The sequence below is a fragment of the Capricornis sumatraensis genome, chromosome 2, assembly GCF_032405125.1.
Source record: "Capricornis sumatraensis isolate serow.1 chromosome 2, serow.2, whole genome shotgun sequence".
Classification (NCBI taxonomy): Eukaryota; Metazoa; Chordata; class Mammalia; order Artiodactyla; family Bovidae; genus Capricornis; species Capricornis sumatraensis.
The window spans coordinates 75,320,354-75,334,992 of NC_091070.1; the positions used below are offsets into that span (position 1 = coordinate 75,320,354).

General features: G+C 36.0%; 1 protein-coding gene across 1 annotated transcript; it reads right to left on the bottom strand.

Annotated features, from left to right (window-relative positions):
• Window positions 1–3,055: 3,055 nt before the first annotated feature.
• Window positions 3,056–4,015, bottom strand: LOC138073293 (olfactory receptor 4K2-like). The gene has a single exon (XM_068964918.1). The coding sequence runs from the start codon at window positions 4,013–4,015 to the stop codon at window positions 3,056–3,058; it is 960 nt and encodes a 319-aa protein (XP_068821019.1).
• Window positions 4,016–14,639: the final 10,624 nt, after the last annotated feature.

Here is a 14,639-nt window from a genome sequence, read left to right on the forward strand (position 1 = left end):
TGGCGCGCTGCAGTCCATGGGGCTTCAAAAAGTCAGATACAACTGAGCAACTGAACTGAACTGAATTTTAACAGTACCATATCTTCACACAAACAGTTCTGTCTTTGAAAATCTATCATATTGCTACATGAACAGTTCCCTTATACTTTCATAAATCTGGACAAAGTCTTTTTATTGTTGAAACATTTAATAATGTGCTATATATAAAATGAATGGATGATTGTAGCCATTCATTCCCCAGTTAATATTTTAACACATCCAGGTATATATGACTATAAAGAATTTCACTACTATTTTTTGGATTTAAGTTCAAGAGATAAACATGTAAATAACATTGTATTGCTTTTTAATCATATACATTCTATTTAAAAACATTAAAAACACTCTATTTAAAAAGTCAGATACACTCTATTTAAAAACAACAGCACACTGGCCTATTGAACATTGTGTATTCATTATTTTTTCCTTGCATGCAATCTTGGACTATATTTCAACTTAAATAAGAAAGCCTATGTTTTGAAAAACATAGATGTAAAGGGACAACTTTATTTACAGAAATACATCAAAGATTAATAATTGGCACAAATCCAATATTTTAACATTAGTGAATATTAAGTTAATTGACACATCCTATTACAGTATTAAAACCATGGCTTTAAGTTCAAGTAGGCACAACTATTTATATTTCAGTAACCCTGAAATTTTAATCATGTTTAAAACAACAGCAACAATAATAGTATAGTTAGTTAGTGTTCATAAACCCTTTTGAGTGCTAAGCACTGCTGGTTATATGTATATGTGTTTTGATTTTCACAACATCCTAAGTGGTTAAATATACCATAAAATGTCCAAATCTTATGATGAAGAAATTGAGTTTTAGAAACATCAAAAATAAATACTCAGAGTTGCACAAGAAATAAACTGGTGGAACTGGAATTCAACCTACAATAGATGGAACCTATCTGTTGCTAAATATACGTCCCTCAAAGACAGAGAAACAGATCTTGTACTTTAATGGATCTCCAGCACCCAATAAAGGCCTTAAGCAGAGTAGATACTCAACAAATGATTACTGAATTTAAATGAAAGTTTTAGACCTGAGGTTTATATTTAAAAATAAAGATGATAATTTTTGCTAAAGAATGTATATGAGGCAAAAGTATATTTCTACCTTAACCTTTTTTCATTTGTCTAACTGACTTTGAAGCAAGAAGGAAGAATTTATGATTTGGTTAAAATTAACAGTATTTCAAATTAAAAATGTGATTTCATACCTAGTCCAAATGCTACATTTGCCCCTAAACTGCACATTAATTAACTTCAGATATTAAATATTTGGCTTGGTTTATGTTGAAGCATGTCAAAACATTAAAAGTCTGAGATAAATGAAAGAAACTATTAAGCCACTTCTTTCTTTGTAAGGCAGGGGCTTGTGTTTTCCTCCTGGAACTTACAAACTGTCATAATCCATGATGACAAATTGTTTCCTGAAGTCTTTTCATATACCTCAGTCAACTCAAGGAGATGCAACCTATGAGTATGTTATTCAGAGAAATCTCAAAGTATTAGGCAATTTTATCTAGTTTTTCCATGCCACCCCCTTTTAGCAGTGGAAAACTGAAAAGTGTTTTATTGTTTTTCTGCTGTACATCTTAAGCCACAATATTACAGACATCCTAAAACTGAATATCAAGTTTTGTGTTTGACAAATAGTGGTTAGACCTATACAGTTGTTCTTCAAATACATACTTATTAAAAATGAAGTACAATTTAGATAGAAGTCTACCTTGGTAAGAAGAAGAAAGGAAATGACATTTTTAGAAAACATTTTGTCCATTTTTCACAAAATATAGTTACAATGGGCAATTACATTTATTATCCTCACGTTAGAGATTAAAAAAGGAATAAAGAGGTAAACTGACTCTCCCAGGATAACACAACTAGGAAATGACAGATCCAAGATCTAATTCTAAGTCTCATGTATGTTTAGAGCAATGAGCTTTGCTGCTTAATGGTGATTCAGCCTCTAGCTTTATGGATTCTCTAGACTTTAGATTCTTCAACTGTGAGGGAAATTGATTGACCAGCTGATTTTCAAAGCCTTTATTGAAATAAAGAAAACATATTCAACATAATATTTAATATACCAAATTAGGAAGAATTGTGCCATATATTTCTTAAATAATTACCATTTTTTCTTCCCACAGGCTACCTTATATTGTATACTCACTCTGAGACTAATAATAATGGGGATAATTTATTTGGAAATGAAAAATTTATCATGAATTTTTCAAACATTTAGTCTGGGGTATTAATAAATTCATCAGATCTATGATAGCAAGCCAGGTTTTGAAAGCCAACCATATTTGAGTAGTTTACTTTCCATGATTTAAACTTTACAATTGATGTTTGATTAATTATTTGCTATATCAAGTGTGATAGTGATCTATATACTTATTAAGAAAAGGTATTATTAAATCTTGTATCCTCTGAATGGTCCTCTTTTGTTCAAAGTTGACTCAGAACTCAAACAGTTGGATCCACTGAATCAAGATTGTTCAACAATATTCAAAAGAGCTTCTTCATAATATAAATTTTCCACAAAAATATTCCAAAGCCATGAAAAGACCTGTTATGCCCAACATTCTTAATTTAAGTTCTGCAAGTGGACAACGTCAGAATACCACAACACTTTGAAACTGAATGAGAATGTTCTGGGTTAAAAGACAAAAGAGCAATATTTTATCTCAGGCTTCTCTAAGAACCTTGATCTATGTTTGTAGAATTCAGAAATCTATAATTTCACAATTTTGATAACATGTGCATTTTTCCATAAAGATAACCTATACATTTCAACAGATTTTCAAATGGATCCATAATCGCAAAAGACTTGCAAACGTTGTACTAACATTTAGGCATGATCCTTCACATCTCTCAATTTTAATTTCTGATTTTCATGAATTTAGACTAAATGACTTGAAAGATTCTAACTTTAATTTTCCATTGTTCTGAGAACAAAACTGATGATACTAAATCTCAGATAGGAGATCTCTGCTTATTGTACTGAATATATTGGAGTAGTTTTCCCAAGATTTAAATATTGGTTACTTAGTTTCTTCTTCACAGCTGTTTTCACTTCCTGGTTTCTCAGAGTATAGATAAGTGGATTCAGAAAAGGAGTAAAGATGGTGTAGAAAACAGAGAGAACTTTGACAACCAGGAAGTCTGTGAAAGGCCACACATAGATAAATATGCAAGGCCCAAAGAACATCAACACAACTACGAAATGTGCAGTGCAGGTAGAAAAAGCCTTAGATGATCCAGTGGAGAAGTGGTCCTTGATAGTGATCAGAACAGTAATGTAGGAAGTCAGCAAAAGCAGAAAACTTACAAGAGCAATCACACCACTGGTTGAAATCATGAAGATTCCAAGAACATATATGTCTATACATGCCAGCTGGATGACCAAAGGAAGGTCACAGAAGAAACTGTCCACAACATTGGAACCACAAAAGGGTAAATAGAGGGTGAAAGCTAACTGGCTCATTGTATGCAAGAAGCCCACTGTCCAAGAAGTTGCCACAAGCCCAACACATACTCTTTGGCTCATAATTGATGAATAATGGAGAGGTTTGCATATGGCAATGTACCTGTCAAAAGACATGGAGATGAGCAGCACAATTTCGGTCCCAGTGAAGAGGTGCAAAAAGAAGATCTGAGAAATGCATCCCTCAAAGGAGATGGTCTTGTGCTGAGCAAAGAAGTCCACGATCATCTTTGGAGTGGCAAAGGAAGACAGACATATGTCGATGAGAGACAGGTTGCTGAGCAGGAAGTACATGGGGGAGTGAAGGTGTGGGGTGGACAGTACCGTGAGCAAAATCAGGCAATTGCCCAACATGGTCATTAAGTAGAAAACAGAAAACATCACAAAAAGGAAAATCTGGAGCTGAGGAGAATCGGTAAGTCCAAGTAACACAAATTCAGACACTCTGGAATGGTTGACTCCCTCCATTGGTCTGCAGGCTCTGGTCTATGATGACAAAATGGTACACAATGACAGTTAGAAAATGTAATACTTCTACAATTACACATGAAGGAGTTATAATATCAGTTAATAATTCACTAGAATATTGATTACCTAAAATCTAACTACCAACTATCTCAGTAAATATTTTCTTTTTGGAACCTCTTAACAATCTGTGTCAGATGTCACTACAAATGGAAAACTTCTTGATTTGGTCACTGTCAAGTACATGTTGGATTATACTCATCACATGCCTATACAAAAAATATTCTTTTCTGAATACTGGCTAAGGAGTTACATAATCCATAGTCACAGAATAAGATTACAGTAAGTGATTGTGTTATACTTCAGAAGTAAGGTAAATAAAAATTTTAATGGAAGTGAAACTCTCAAAGTTTTCTGTTAAACCAAAAAATGAAATTTATGTTTGATCCACTATTGTAAAGTCACTGGATTTAAATAACAGTTTAGTGTAGTGATTTCAGGAAGCCTCCTATAAGGATGATAAATGATTTTTCCTTTAAGAAAACTTTTGTTTTCTCAGCTACAAAAAATTACTCTTTCCTTCTAATTTCATTCATACATTTTCAAATTGTTTTCTTAGGATTGATAAGTACAAATTTAACTATTAATATATGAATGATTAATCTCTTAATTCTGTAAAATTACAGATGATCAAAATGTATACCTATAACATATGAGTTATTCTCAAGTTTTTTATCTTATGATCTCATAGAAACATTTTTATTTTAAGGAAGAGAAAACCCCTTCTCTATTTCTCCACATGTTATTCAAACAAAGCTAAATTTTTAGACTAGAAAAAGAAGAAAGAAAAATTCTAGGCCAAATCCAGGAAATATATGAATACAAGATGAGTATCAAGGATCTTACCAGCATGTAAGATCCTCAAAGCCAAACAAAGCAAGCAAACGAAAAAACCCACATTGACGATGATACATCAAAGTGACACCAGAGGCAACTGAAGGAAAAAAAGATTATTTAAAGACTCAGACTCATTTTTCAAAATTGAGTTTTTGATTTACAGCAGATTGCAAATTCTACAAATACCTCCTGTGACCTTGTGTTTTCCCATATTGGAAGAAAATCTGGTTTCATCCTCATTTACTTGCAAATATTCAAATTATCCTGTCATTGTTGATAAATATTTTAGATTTGTCAGAGAACAATATTATACAAATCTGAAAACTGAACTATGGGAAGGTCGTTAAGAGGGTTAAAGTGTTCTTAACCTGCTGTGTGACTTTGCTCATACCTTAGTAGCCTCTCTAAGATTTTACCATTTTACCTATGAGAATTCAATTAGATAGTCCTTATAAAGCATTAAGCATATGTCCTGGGCAACATTCAATAATTATCTAGTTTTCAAAATTCAATACTGCTCAGAAATAATCAGCTTGTTTTATTTTATGAATAGTAATAATAATAATTTCAATAAAAATATTATCCTAGTATCAATTCAATGATTTAGAAAGATATGGGCTTCCATAATCATTTCATCTTTTTGAGGTTAAATTACTTCTTATAAAAATTATCAAAAAACAATAAATATCTTTTATATTAAAGACTAAAATTTCTCAGTCTCAGATATTTGAATATTTCTTCCACTTCCTTGATTGAATGATGTAATTAGTCATGAGAACACAAAAATTATTATACTTAATTTAGATTTATATACATATATAATGAATATGTTATGTATTCATTGCCTGGGAAATCCCACAGACAGAGAAGCCTGATGGGCTATAGTCCATGGGGTCGCAAAGAGTCAGACATGACTGAAGCAGCTAATACACACACACATACATATTGTAATTAAATAAACTGTTGTCAGTTTTTTTCCTCCTTTCATGTTCAGAAAGAACTTTAAAGGCCTCTCTAATACCTGATTAATTGAGTCACCCATCTTTATGTCTTCATATATGTATATGTGTGTGTGTGTGTGTGTGTGTATTTACTTTACTACTCTATTACTTTTGACTTACATGGTTATTAAATGAAAATAGTATGTTACCTGAGGAACATGAATTACAATTGCTTCTCAAGGTCCTTATATTATTTCTGGCTTTTAATCTACCAGCTGTGCATCAGAAACCAAAAATATCATATCCTTCAAGATTCATAAGCCTACTGAATCACCATAGCTGTTAGTAAGCATGAGAAGCCTAGAAGCATGTATATATATTTTCTTCAGTCTTGCTACAAAACCCACTAAAAATCAGAGACATCTAGGAAGATCACAGATTAGGCACTACAATCTGCTTGCAGTGGGAGTTATTAATACGTTGAGCTGACTTTTCCCAATGTTGCAAGAAAAGCTGTGAAGTGTATCTTTGCTATTTAGTGTGGGATGACATTCATGACGAAGCAGTTTTCATTAGAGAAAAAGCACAGCTGGGACTGGTCTTTAGAAGACCTTTGAGCAATCATTTAAGGAGCAAAACATTGCTCCTTTAATTACAGAAATATTCTCACCTTTATGCCCCAGTGTTCAATATCACAATATTGGAAAATCTCTCTTTTGAACTAAGGCACTTTGTCACCTGCATACTCTTGCTTACTTGAAGAATCATATAAAGAAAGAATCCTGCATTAAAGTTTCTGACAGGACATTGAAAATTAGTACAGGCTAATATGATAGCTGCTACTCAGGTGGATAAATTCTGGGGAAGGAGAAGTTGGAAAGCTCAAAGTAACTGGAAGAAGTGAAGGCAGGTACCTTGCAATAGCCTAGAAGAATGGTGTAAGAATTAAATTACACAAATAAACATAAAGCATTCAGTAGAATGCCTGGCACAGAGAAAATAATGGATAAAATATGGTGGTAAGAATAGCAGAGGTGATTAGAATTATTAACATAATTTTTTGAAATATTTATGACATAGAATTCAGGATGATACTAGCTGTGGAATTTCAACCCTAAACTATAACTTAGGGTCTGGCTATATTTACTTGAAGGTCAATCATTCATCTGCAATTTGCTCTCCAAACACAATCTTCTTTCCAAATTTCTTCAGTGATTTGAACTGTTCACAATTACCATAGCTAGCTTACATTCCTCATAAGACAAGCAATAGAGCCCAAGAGAATCTTCCCTAGCTGACCACAATCTTTGCAATCTTTGAAATACAAAAAAAAAAAAGAAGAAGAAACTTTGTTTTTAAGATATTTTTGTTCTATTTCTGTTCTGTAAAAAGAAATAAAGAAAATGACTTTTTAAAAAAGGCCAACCAACATAACAGTTGCAAAGATTCAGTAAATCCAAAATGTTTGCTCTGGTTTAAAACAAAAGAAAAGTGTATATAATTATCACTGGTGTCATCCTGGAAAAGATAAGAGGATTAACAGAAAAAAATAATAGAAATAAAAGTTAGTTTAAGGCTTCCCAGTTGGTGCTAGTGGTAAAGAACCCGCCTGCCAATGCAGGAGATGTAAGAGACAAGGGTCCAATCCCTGGATCGGGAAGATCCCCTGGAGAACGGTATGGCAACCCACTCCAGTATTTTTGCCTAGAGAATCTGATCGACAGAGAAGGCTGGCAGGCTATAGCTTATTGGGACGCAAAGAGTCAGACACGACTGAAGAGATTTCATGCATGCCAAAAGAGCACTGGAGTTTGGGGGCATAATGAAAGTTTTCTGTATCTTGGTTGTTCTGGTGATTACATGAATTTATATCTGTTAAAACTCATAGAACTGCATACCAAAAGAAAAAAAAAATTTTATTTTAAATCATTTACAAAGTAGAATTTTGAAAAGCAAAACCAAATAATTCTGTACAGTGACTAGATACAAAATAAAGAAAACCAATATCTTTGTTATAAAACAATCACTTGTTAAAGTATATCATTTAAAAAGAGTCTATTTAGATGAGCAATAGGATATATAAGGTAACTAGGAATAATACTGGGAGAAGGCAATGGCACCCCAACTCCAGTACTCTTGCCTGGAAAATCCCATGGACGGAGGAGCCTGGTAGGCTGCAATCCATGGGGTCGCTAAGAGTCAGGCACCACTGAGGGACTTCACTTTCACTTTTCATTTTCATGCATTGGAGAAGGAAATGGCTACCCTCTCCAGTATTCTTGGCCTGGAGAATCCCAGGGACAGGGAGCCTGGTGGGCTGCCATCTATGGGGTCGCACAGAGTCAGACACTACTGAAGAGACTTAGCAGCAGCAGCAGCAGCAGGAATAATACTAATCAGAAATTCATCTCTTTTGCAAGAGCTTGTGTTATTGGAAGGAGAAACACAATACTCTTTAGTACAGAAATTTCAATAAACTCTAAGTGTTTCTTTGACTTAAAATTTATTCAGAATTTTTCTAGGGGTAAATCATGTGAAAATTTTGGCTTAAAGCTCAACATTCAGAAAACTAAATCATGGCATCTGGTCCCATCACTTCATGGGAAATAGATAGGGAAACAGTGGAAACAGTGTCAGACTTTATTTTGGGGGGCTCCAAAATCACTGCAGATGGTGACTGCAGCCATGAAATTAAAAGATGCTTACTTCTTGGAAGAAAAGTTATGACCAACCTACATGCTGCTAAGTCGCATCAGTCCTATCCGACTCTGTGCGACCCCACAGATGGCAGCCCAACAGGTTCCTCCGTCCCTGGGATTCTCCAGGCAAGAACACGAGAGTGGGTTGCCATTTCCTTCTCCAATCATGAAAGTGAAAAGTGAAAGTGAAGTCACTCAGTCATGTCCAACTGCCAGAGACCCCATGGACTGCAGCCTACCAGGCTTCTCTATCCACGGGATTTTCCAGGCAAGAGTACTGGAGTGGGGTGCCATTGCCTTCTCCGACCAACCTACATAGCATATTCAAAAGCAGAGACATTACTTTGCCAACAAATATCCATCTAGTCAAGGCTATGGTTTTTCCTGTGGTCATGTATGGATGTGAGAGTTAGACTGTGAAGAAAGCTGAGTGCTGAAGAATTGATGCTTTTGAACTGTGGTGTTGGAGAAGACTCTTGAGAGTCCCTTGGACTGCAAGGAGATCCAACCAGTCCATTCTATAGGAGATCAGCCCTGGATGTTCTTTGGAAGGACTGATGCTAAAGCTGAAACTCCAGTACTCTGGCCACCTCATGCAAAGAGTTGACTCATTGGAAAAGACTTTGATGCTGGGAGGGACTGGGGGCAGGAGGAGAAGGGGACGACAGAGGATGAGATGGCTGGATGGCATTACCGACTCGATGGATGTGAGCCTGAGTGAATTCCAGGAGTTGGTGATGGACAGGGAGGCCTGGCGTGCTGCAGTTCATGGAGTCACAGAGTCAGACACAACTGAGCGACTGAACTGAACTGAACTTAAATCATGTGAAAGTAGTCAGGAAGTAGAAATAGTATTTCTAATATGCAAAGTACTATAAAATAATGGTGTTTAAATAATATAGAAACAGCATGGAGTACAACAAATTAATGTAAAGGATCTAAGAGTATAAAAAATAGATAGACACCTGAAGATATATAAGAATTTATAACATTATAATCTTTATAGTATTATAACCTTTCTTGCCAAAAGGGACTTTATATTTTACCTCAATTTTTAGAAAACATTTTAAGGAAAAAATGCATTTAATTAATAGACATTGATTGCAATAGTACACACTGAAAGCTGTAATAAATATGATACTTTTGTTTTTTCCAAATAGTAAATCTGCAAAATAAACTGAGTCTTACTCTTAGAAACAGCAAAGAATTCCATATTTTGTTGGTAGAAAGTTAAATCAAAAGAATTTCACTATATATCCAAATTTATACCTTGTGACCTAGTAAATTCTAAATATAAAAATAAAGAAATAAAAATTCTAAATATACAAATGTAGAAGATTATTTAAATAAATAATAACAAATGGTAATTGAATAATTCACAGTCATTTGAGTATTGTGATCTATATTTACTTATTTAAAGCATGCCTATAATATTAAGAGAAAAGGACAAATTATAAACTATAAGTATAATATGACCCAATTTTTATAAAAATAATAACATGTTTATACATGTAAAACTGACAAAATGTTAATATTAGATGTTTCTGCATAATGGAATTACATGAATTTTCATATTATTCTTTATTAATTTGATATTTGCAAGCACCTTCTTTGTGCTAGTCAGTAGTCAAAACAAACCAATTTTTGCTTTGATGGATGCTACATACCATAGTGGAAAAAGACAGACAATAAAAGAAACATGTGCAACATATGTCCTGTTAAAAGGTAATAAGTGCTATGAACAAAAGCAATGCAGGAAAGATGGGCAGGGACTGTTCTGGGAGTGGGTGCTCAGGAAAGGTGTCACACAAAAGGTGGCCTTTGAGGACAGGTCAAATATGAGGAAATTATATGGTAAGGCTTGGCAGTATCTTGGAAAATTACATCCAGACAGAGGAAACATCAAGTTGAAGTTACTGGGGTGGGATTGGGACGGGTGGGCTGACATAGCCCAGGATCAGGAGGCCAGGACAACTGAACAGAAGGATTGAGATGGGTTGCATTAGAATAAGAGGTCAGAGAGTAGAAAGGAGTAGGAGTTGGGGCCTATGGATACGGTCTTATGGACATTTATAGATCACAAGGAAAGACTTAGCTCTTTAACAGAGAAGTCATCAAGGGTTTTGAGAAGACAGAGATGATGTGACTATATTTTAACCAGATCATTCTGGATGCTCTGCTGACAATAAAATAAACTGGGGCAAAAACAGAAGACCAATAAAGAGGCTACAGCTATAATATAGGCAAGAGATGATGGTGGTTTGGGTGTAGGTGGTAGCTTTGAGGGAGAGATGATGTCATCTGACAGTTTCATGATAACAGCATTAATCCAAGCTTGTTAATAGACTGGATGTGGAATATGAGAAAAAATATTTTTAAAATATTACAAATCTTAGATTTGGGGCCAGAGACTGGGAAAATGGAATTACAGTGAATTCCATTGGGTTGTGGGGTGGAGAGAGGGGTGCAGTGAACAGCAGGAGTCAGTCTGGGATGTCATGCATGAGGTGAAACAGGACTTGAAAGCAGAGCTGTGGCAGGGGCACAGGCTTCTGGGGAGAGGAGCCTAGCGTTCATGAGAAAGGTAAGTATAAAGATTATCTGTAGATAGATGGGACTTCAAGCCAGGAAACCTGGGTAGCTAAGGAGAAGCTCTCAAAGAAGAATGAAGGAACAGCTGGTGACGTTCGGGGGAGACAAGAAAAATGGAGGGCGCTGGGAAGGCAGTGATCCACTGTGTTAGATGATATGCAGAGGTCAAACACAATGAGACCTGACTAACAATCATTGCTATCACTGGTGATCATGAGAAAAGTTATTTTATTGGCATAACTGGGTGAGTTGAGAAGGAAAAACATTGGAAGCAGAGAGTATGAACAAGCCAGACTGAGAAGATTAAAGCTACATAGTTATGGTTCCAACTGTGTGGCATTCTGTACACAGCAAAACTATAGAGATTGTAAAAAGGTCGGTGGCTGTCAGGGGCTTGATGGGAGAAGGAAGAAAAGCAGGGATGAATAGGTGGAACACGGGATTTTTAAGGCAACAAAACTATATGATCCCGTAAATGATGAATAGATGAAATGTATTTGTCAGAATTCATAGAACTGCAGAGAAACTGCGAACTCTAATATAAAAAATGGATTTTATTTTAAAATAATGTATCAGTATTGGTTCATCAGTTGTTGCAGATGTACCACAGTAATGCAAGATATTAATGGGAAAAAGTACTTATAGATGATATATAGAAACACCTAGGATATATAGGTGATATATAGAAACTCTGTATTTTCTGCTCAACTTTACTATAAATATAAAGCTGTTCTTTAAAAGTCTATAAATATTTCTAAACCACTCTCGAGCTTGGCTCTAAACAGGAAGAAAAAATGATAAGGTGTGAAAGGAGAAAGCTGACAAAAAGATTTTCTTTAAGATTAAAGAAACATATGACAAGGGGATGCAATAGGGAGGAAAAAGTTAATGGTTCAGAAGAGAGAAAGGAGTAATGGTCCTTTGTAGGAAAGAGGGAATGGAGTCTGATGCACAGATGGAGGAATCAGCTTTTGTAGGAAAAGCATCAGTTCACCCAGTCTCAGGAGAGATGCAGGTATGTGAGTAGATAGAAAGGTAGACGTGAACCGTGAACTCCCTGATGTTCAAGCTGGTTTTAGAAGAGGCAGAGGAACCAGAGATCAAATTGCCAACATCCACTGGATCATGGAAAAAGCAAGAGAGTTCCAGAAAAACATCAATTTCTGCTTTATTGACTATGCCAAAGCCTTTGACTGTGTGTATCACAATAAACTGTGGAAAATTCTGAGAGAGATGGGAATACCAAACCACTTGACCTCCCTCTTGAGAAATCTGTATGCAGGTCAGGAAGCAACAGTTAGAACTGGACATGGAACAACAGACTGGTTCCAAATAGGAAAAGGAGGACGTCAAGGCTGTAAATTGTCACCCTGCTTTTTTAACTTCTATGCAGAGTACATCATCAGAAATGCTGGGCTGGAAGAAGCACAAGCTGGAATCAAGATTGCTGGGAGAAATATCAATAACCTCAGATATGCAGATGACACCACCCTTATGGCAGAAAGTGAAGAGGAACTAAAAAGCCACTTGATGAAAGTGAAAGAGGAGAGCGAAAAAGTTGGCTTAAAGCTCAACATTCAGAAAACAAAGATCATGGCATCTGGTCCCATCACTTCATGGGAAATAGATGGGGAAACAGTAGAAACAATGTCAGACTTTATTTTGGGGGGCTCCAAAATCACTGCAGATGGTGATTGCAGCCTTGAAATTAAAAGACGCTTACTCCTTGGAAGAAAAGTTATGACCAACCTAGATAGCATATTCAAAAGCAGAGACATTACTTTGCCGACTAAGGTCCGTCTAGTCAAGGCTATGGTTTTTCCATTGGTCATGTATGGATGTGACAGTTGGACTCTGAAGAAGGCTGAGCGCCAAAGAATTGATGCTTTTGAACTGTGGTGTTGGAGAAGACTCTTGAGAGTCCCTTGAACTGCAAGGAGATCCAACCAGTCCACTCTGAAGGAGATCAGCCCTGGGATTTCTTTGGAAGGAATGATGCTAAAGCTGAAACTCCAGTACTCTGGCCATCTCATGGGAAGAGCTGACTCATTGGAAAAGACTCTGATGCTGGGAGGGATTGGGGGCAGGAGGAGAAGGGGACGACTGAGGATGAGATGGCTGGATGGCATCATGGACTTGATGGACATGAGTCTGAGTGAACTCCGGGAGATGGTGATGGACAGGGAGGCCTGGCAAGCTGCGCTTCATGGGGTCGCAAAGAGTCAGACACAACTGAGCGACTGAACTAAACTGAACTGAACTGTGCTGTGTAGTGTTTAATCACTCAGTGTTGTGTGACTTTGTGACTCCATGCACTGTAGCCCGCCAAGCTTCTCTGTCCATGGGGATTCCCTAGGGAAGAATACTGGAGTGCTTTGCCATGCCCTACTCCAGGGGATCTTCCCAACCCAGGAATCGAACCCAGATCTCCTGCATTGTGGGCAGATTCTTTACCAGCTGAGCCACAAGGAAGCCCAAGAACATGGTCTCCTGCATTGCAGGCAGATTCTTTACCAACTGAGCTATCAGGGATAGAGAGTAGGATTGAGAAGGAGATATTTCAGAAAAGAAATGCTCTTTTCCATAATATGCATATTTTACCATGTGTGTGATTTGTATTCATTTTAAATCATATTTATATTAAATCATAAACAATTTTGATTATTTTTAAATAAAATATAAAAATTAATCCCATGCATTTTGGTTCCAGGTTTGTTTTGGATGCTACCAGTTCAGTTGGTTAAGCCATTGGCAGAGAGGCAGTACCAGGAGAGGCTTCTGTTATCTAGGGGAGATCTGATAAGCACACAGTGGCTGTGGATCATCATCTTGACCCTGGTCCTAGGCTAACATGGTGGTATTTTTCAGACAACAGATGACAACAGTTGTAGCAAGAACAGCTCTTTTTGTAGTCTAGATCTCCTGTGCTGTTCTGGGAGTCATTTCTGGATATCCAGTCTATAATCTGTTCTTCCAAGCTTTGAAACTGTTTCATAAGCATGTAATTCTCTATATTAAATCATTTTTAAGTAATTAGAACGCAATAGATTCCTGATTGATACACCAAAGAAGCATCAGGGCCACACTCAGTGTGAAGTCAATTATGGATGAGATCAATAAACAGTTAGCAGTCATAAATATCTGATAGGACTAATTATGAAGTCATGGCAAAAAAGACAGTGAAATGTTTCCATGACTTTTTTCATGTGAAAATGACCTGCTTTAAATTTGCCTTCCTCTTTGTGATTATTGAAGAAAAATTTAGTTTAATTCCTTTTGAAGATATAAGCATAACATTTCCTTTTTAATAATATTTTCAACTCTTTGATATCTTCAGAATCTTGAGTCTACAGACCTGAATCACTTTTGAGCCATACTAGAGAAATTACTCTGCTGTTTAGAATGGATTCTTATTATAATTATTTTAAAATGAAGCTCTTTATATTCATTTCATAGACCCTGTCTATGTGCTGGACATTGTCAGTATCTCCAACATGA

What these genes read in the sequence shown, in the direction of transcription:
- LOC138073293 (XM_068964918.1), bottom strand. Translation starts at nt 4,015, where the DNA reads ATGGAGGGAGTCAACCATTCCAGAGTGTCTGAATTTGTGTTACTTGGA.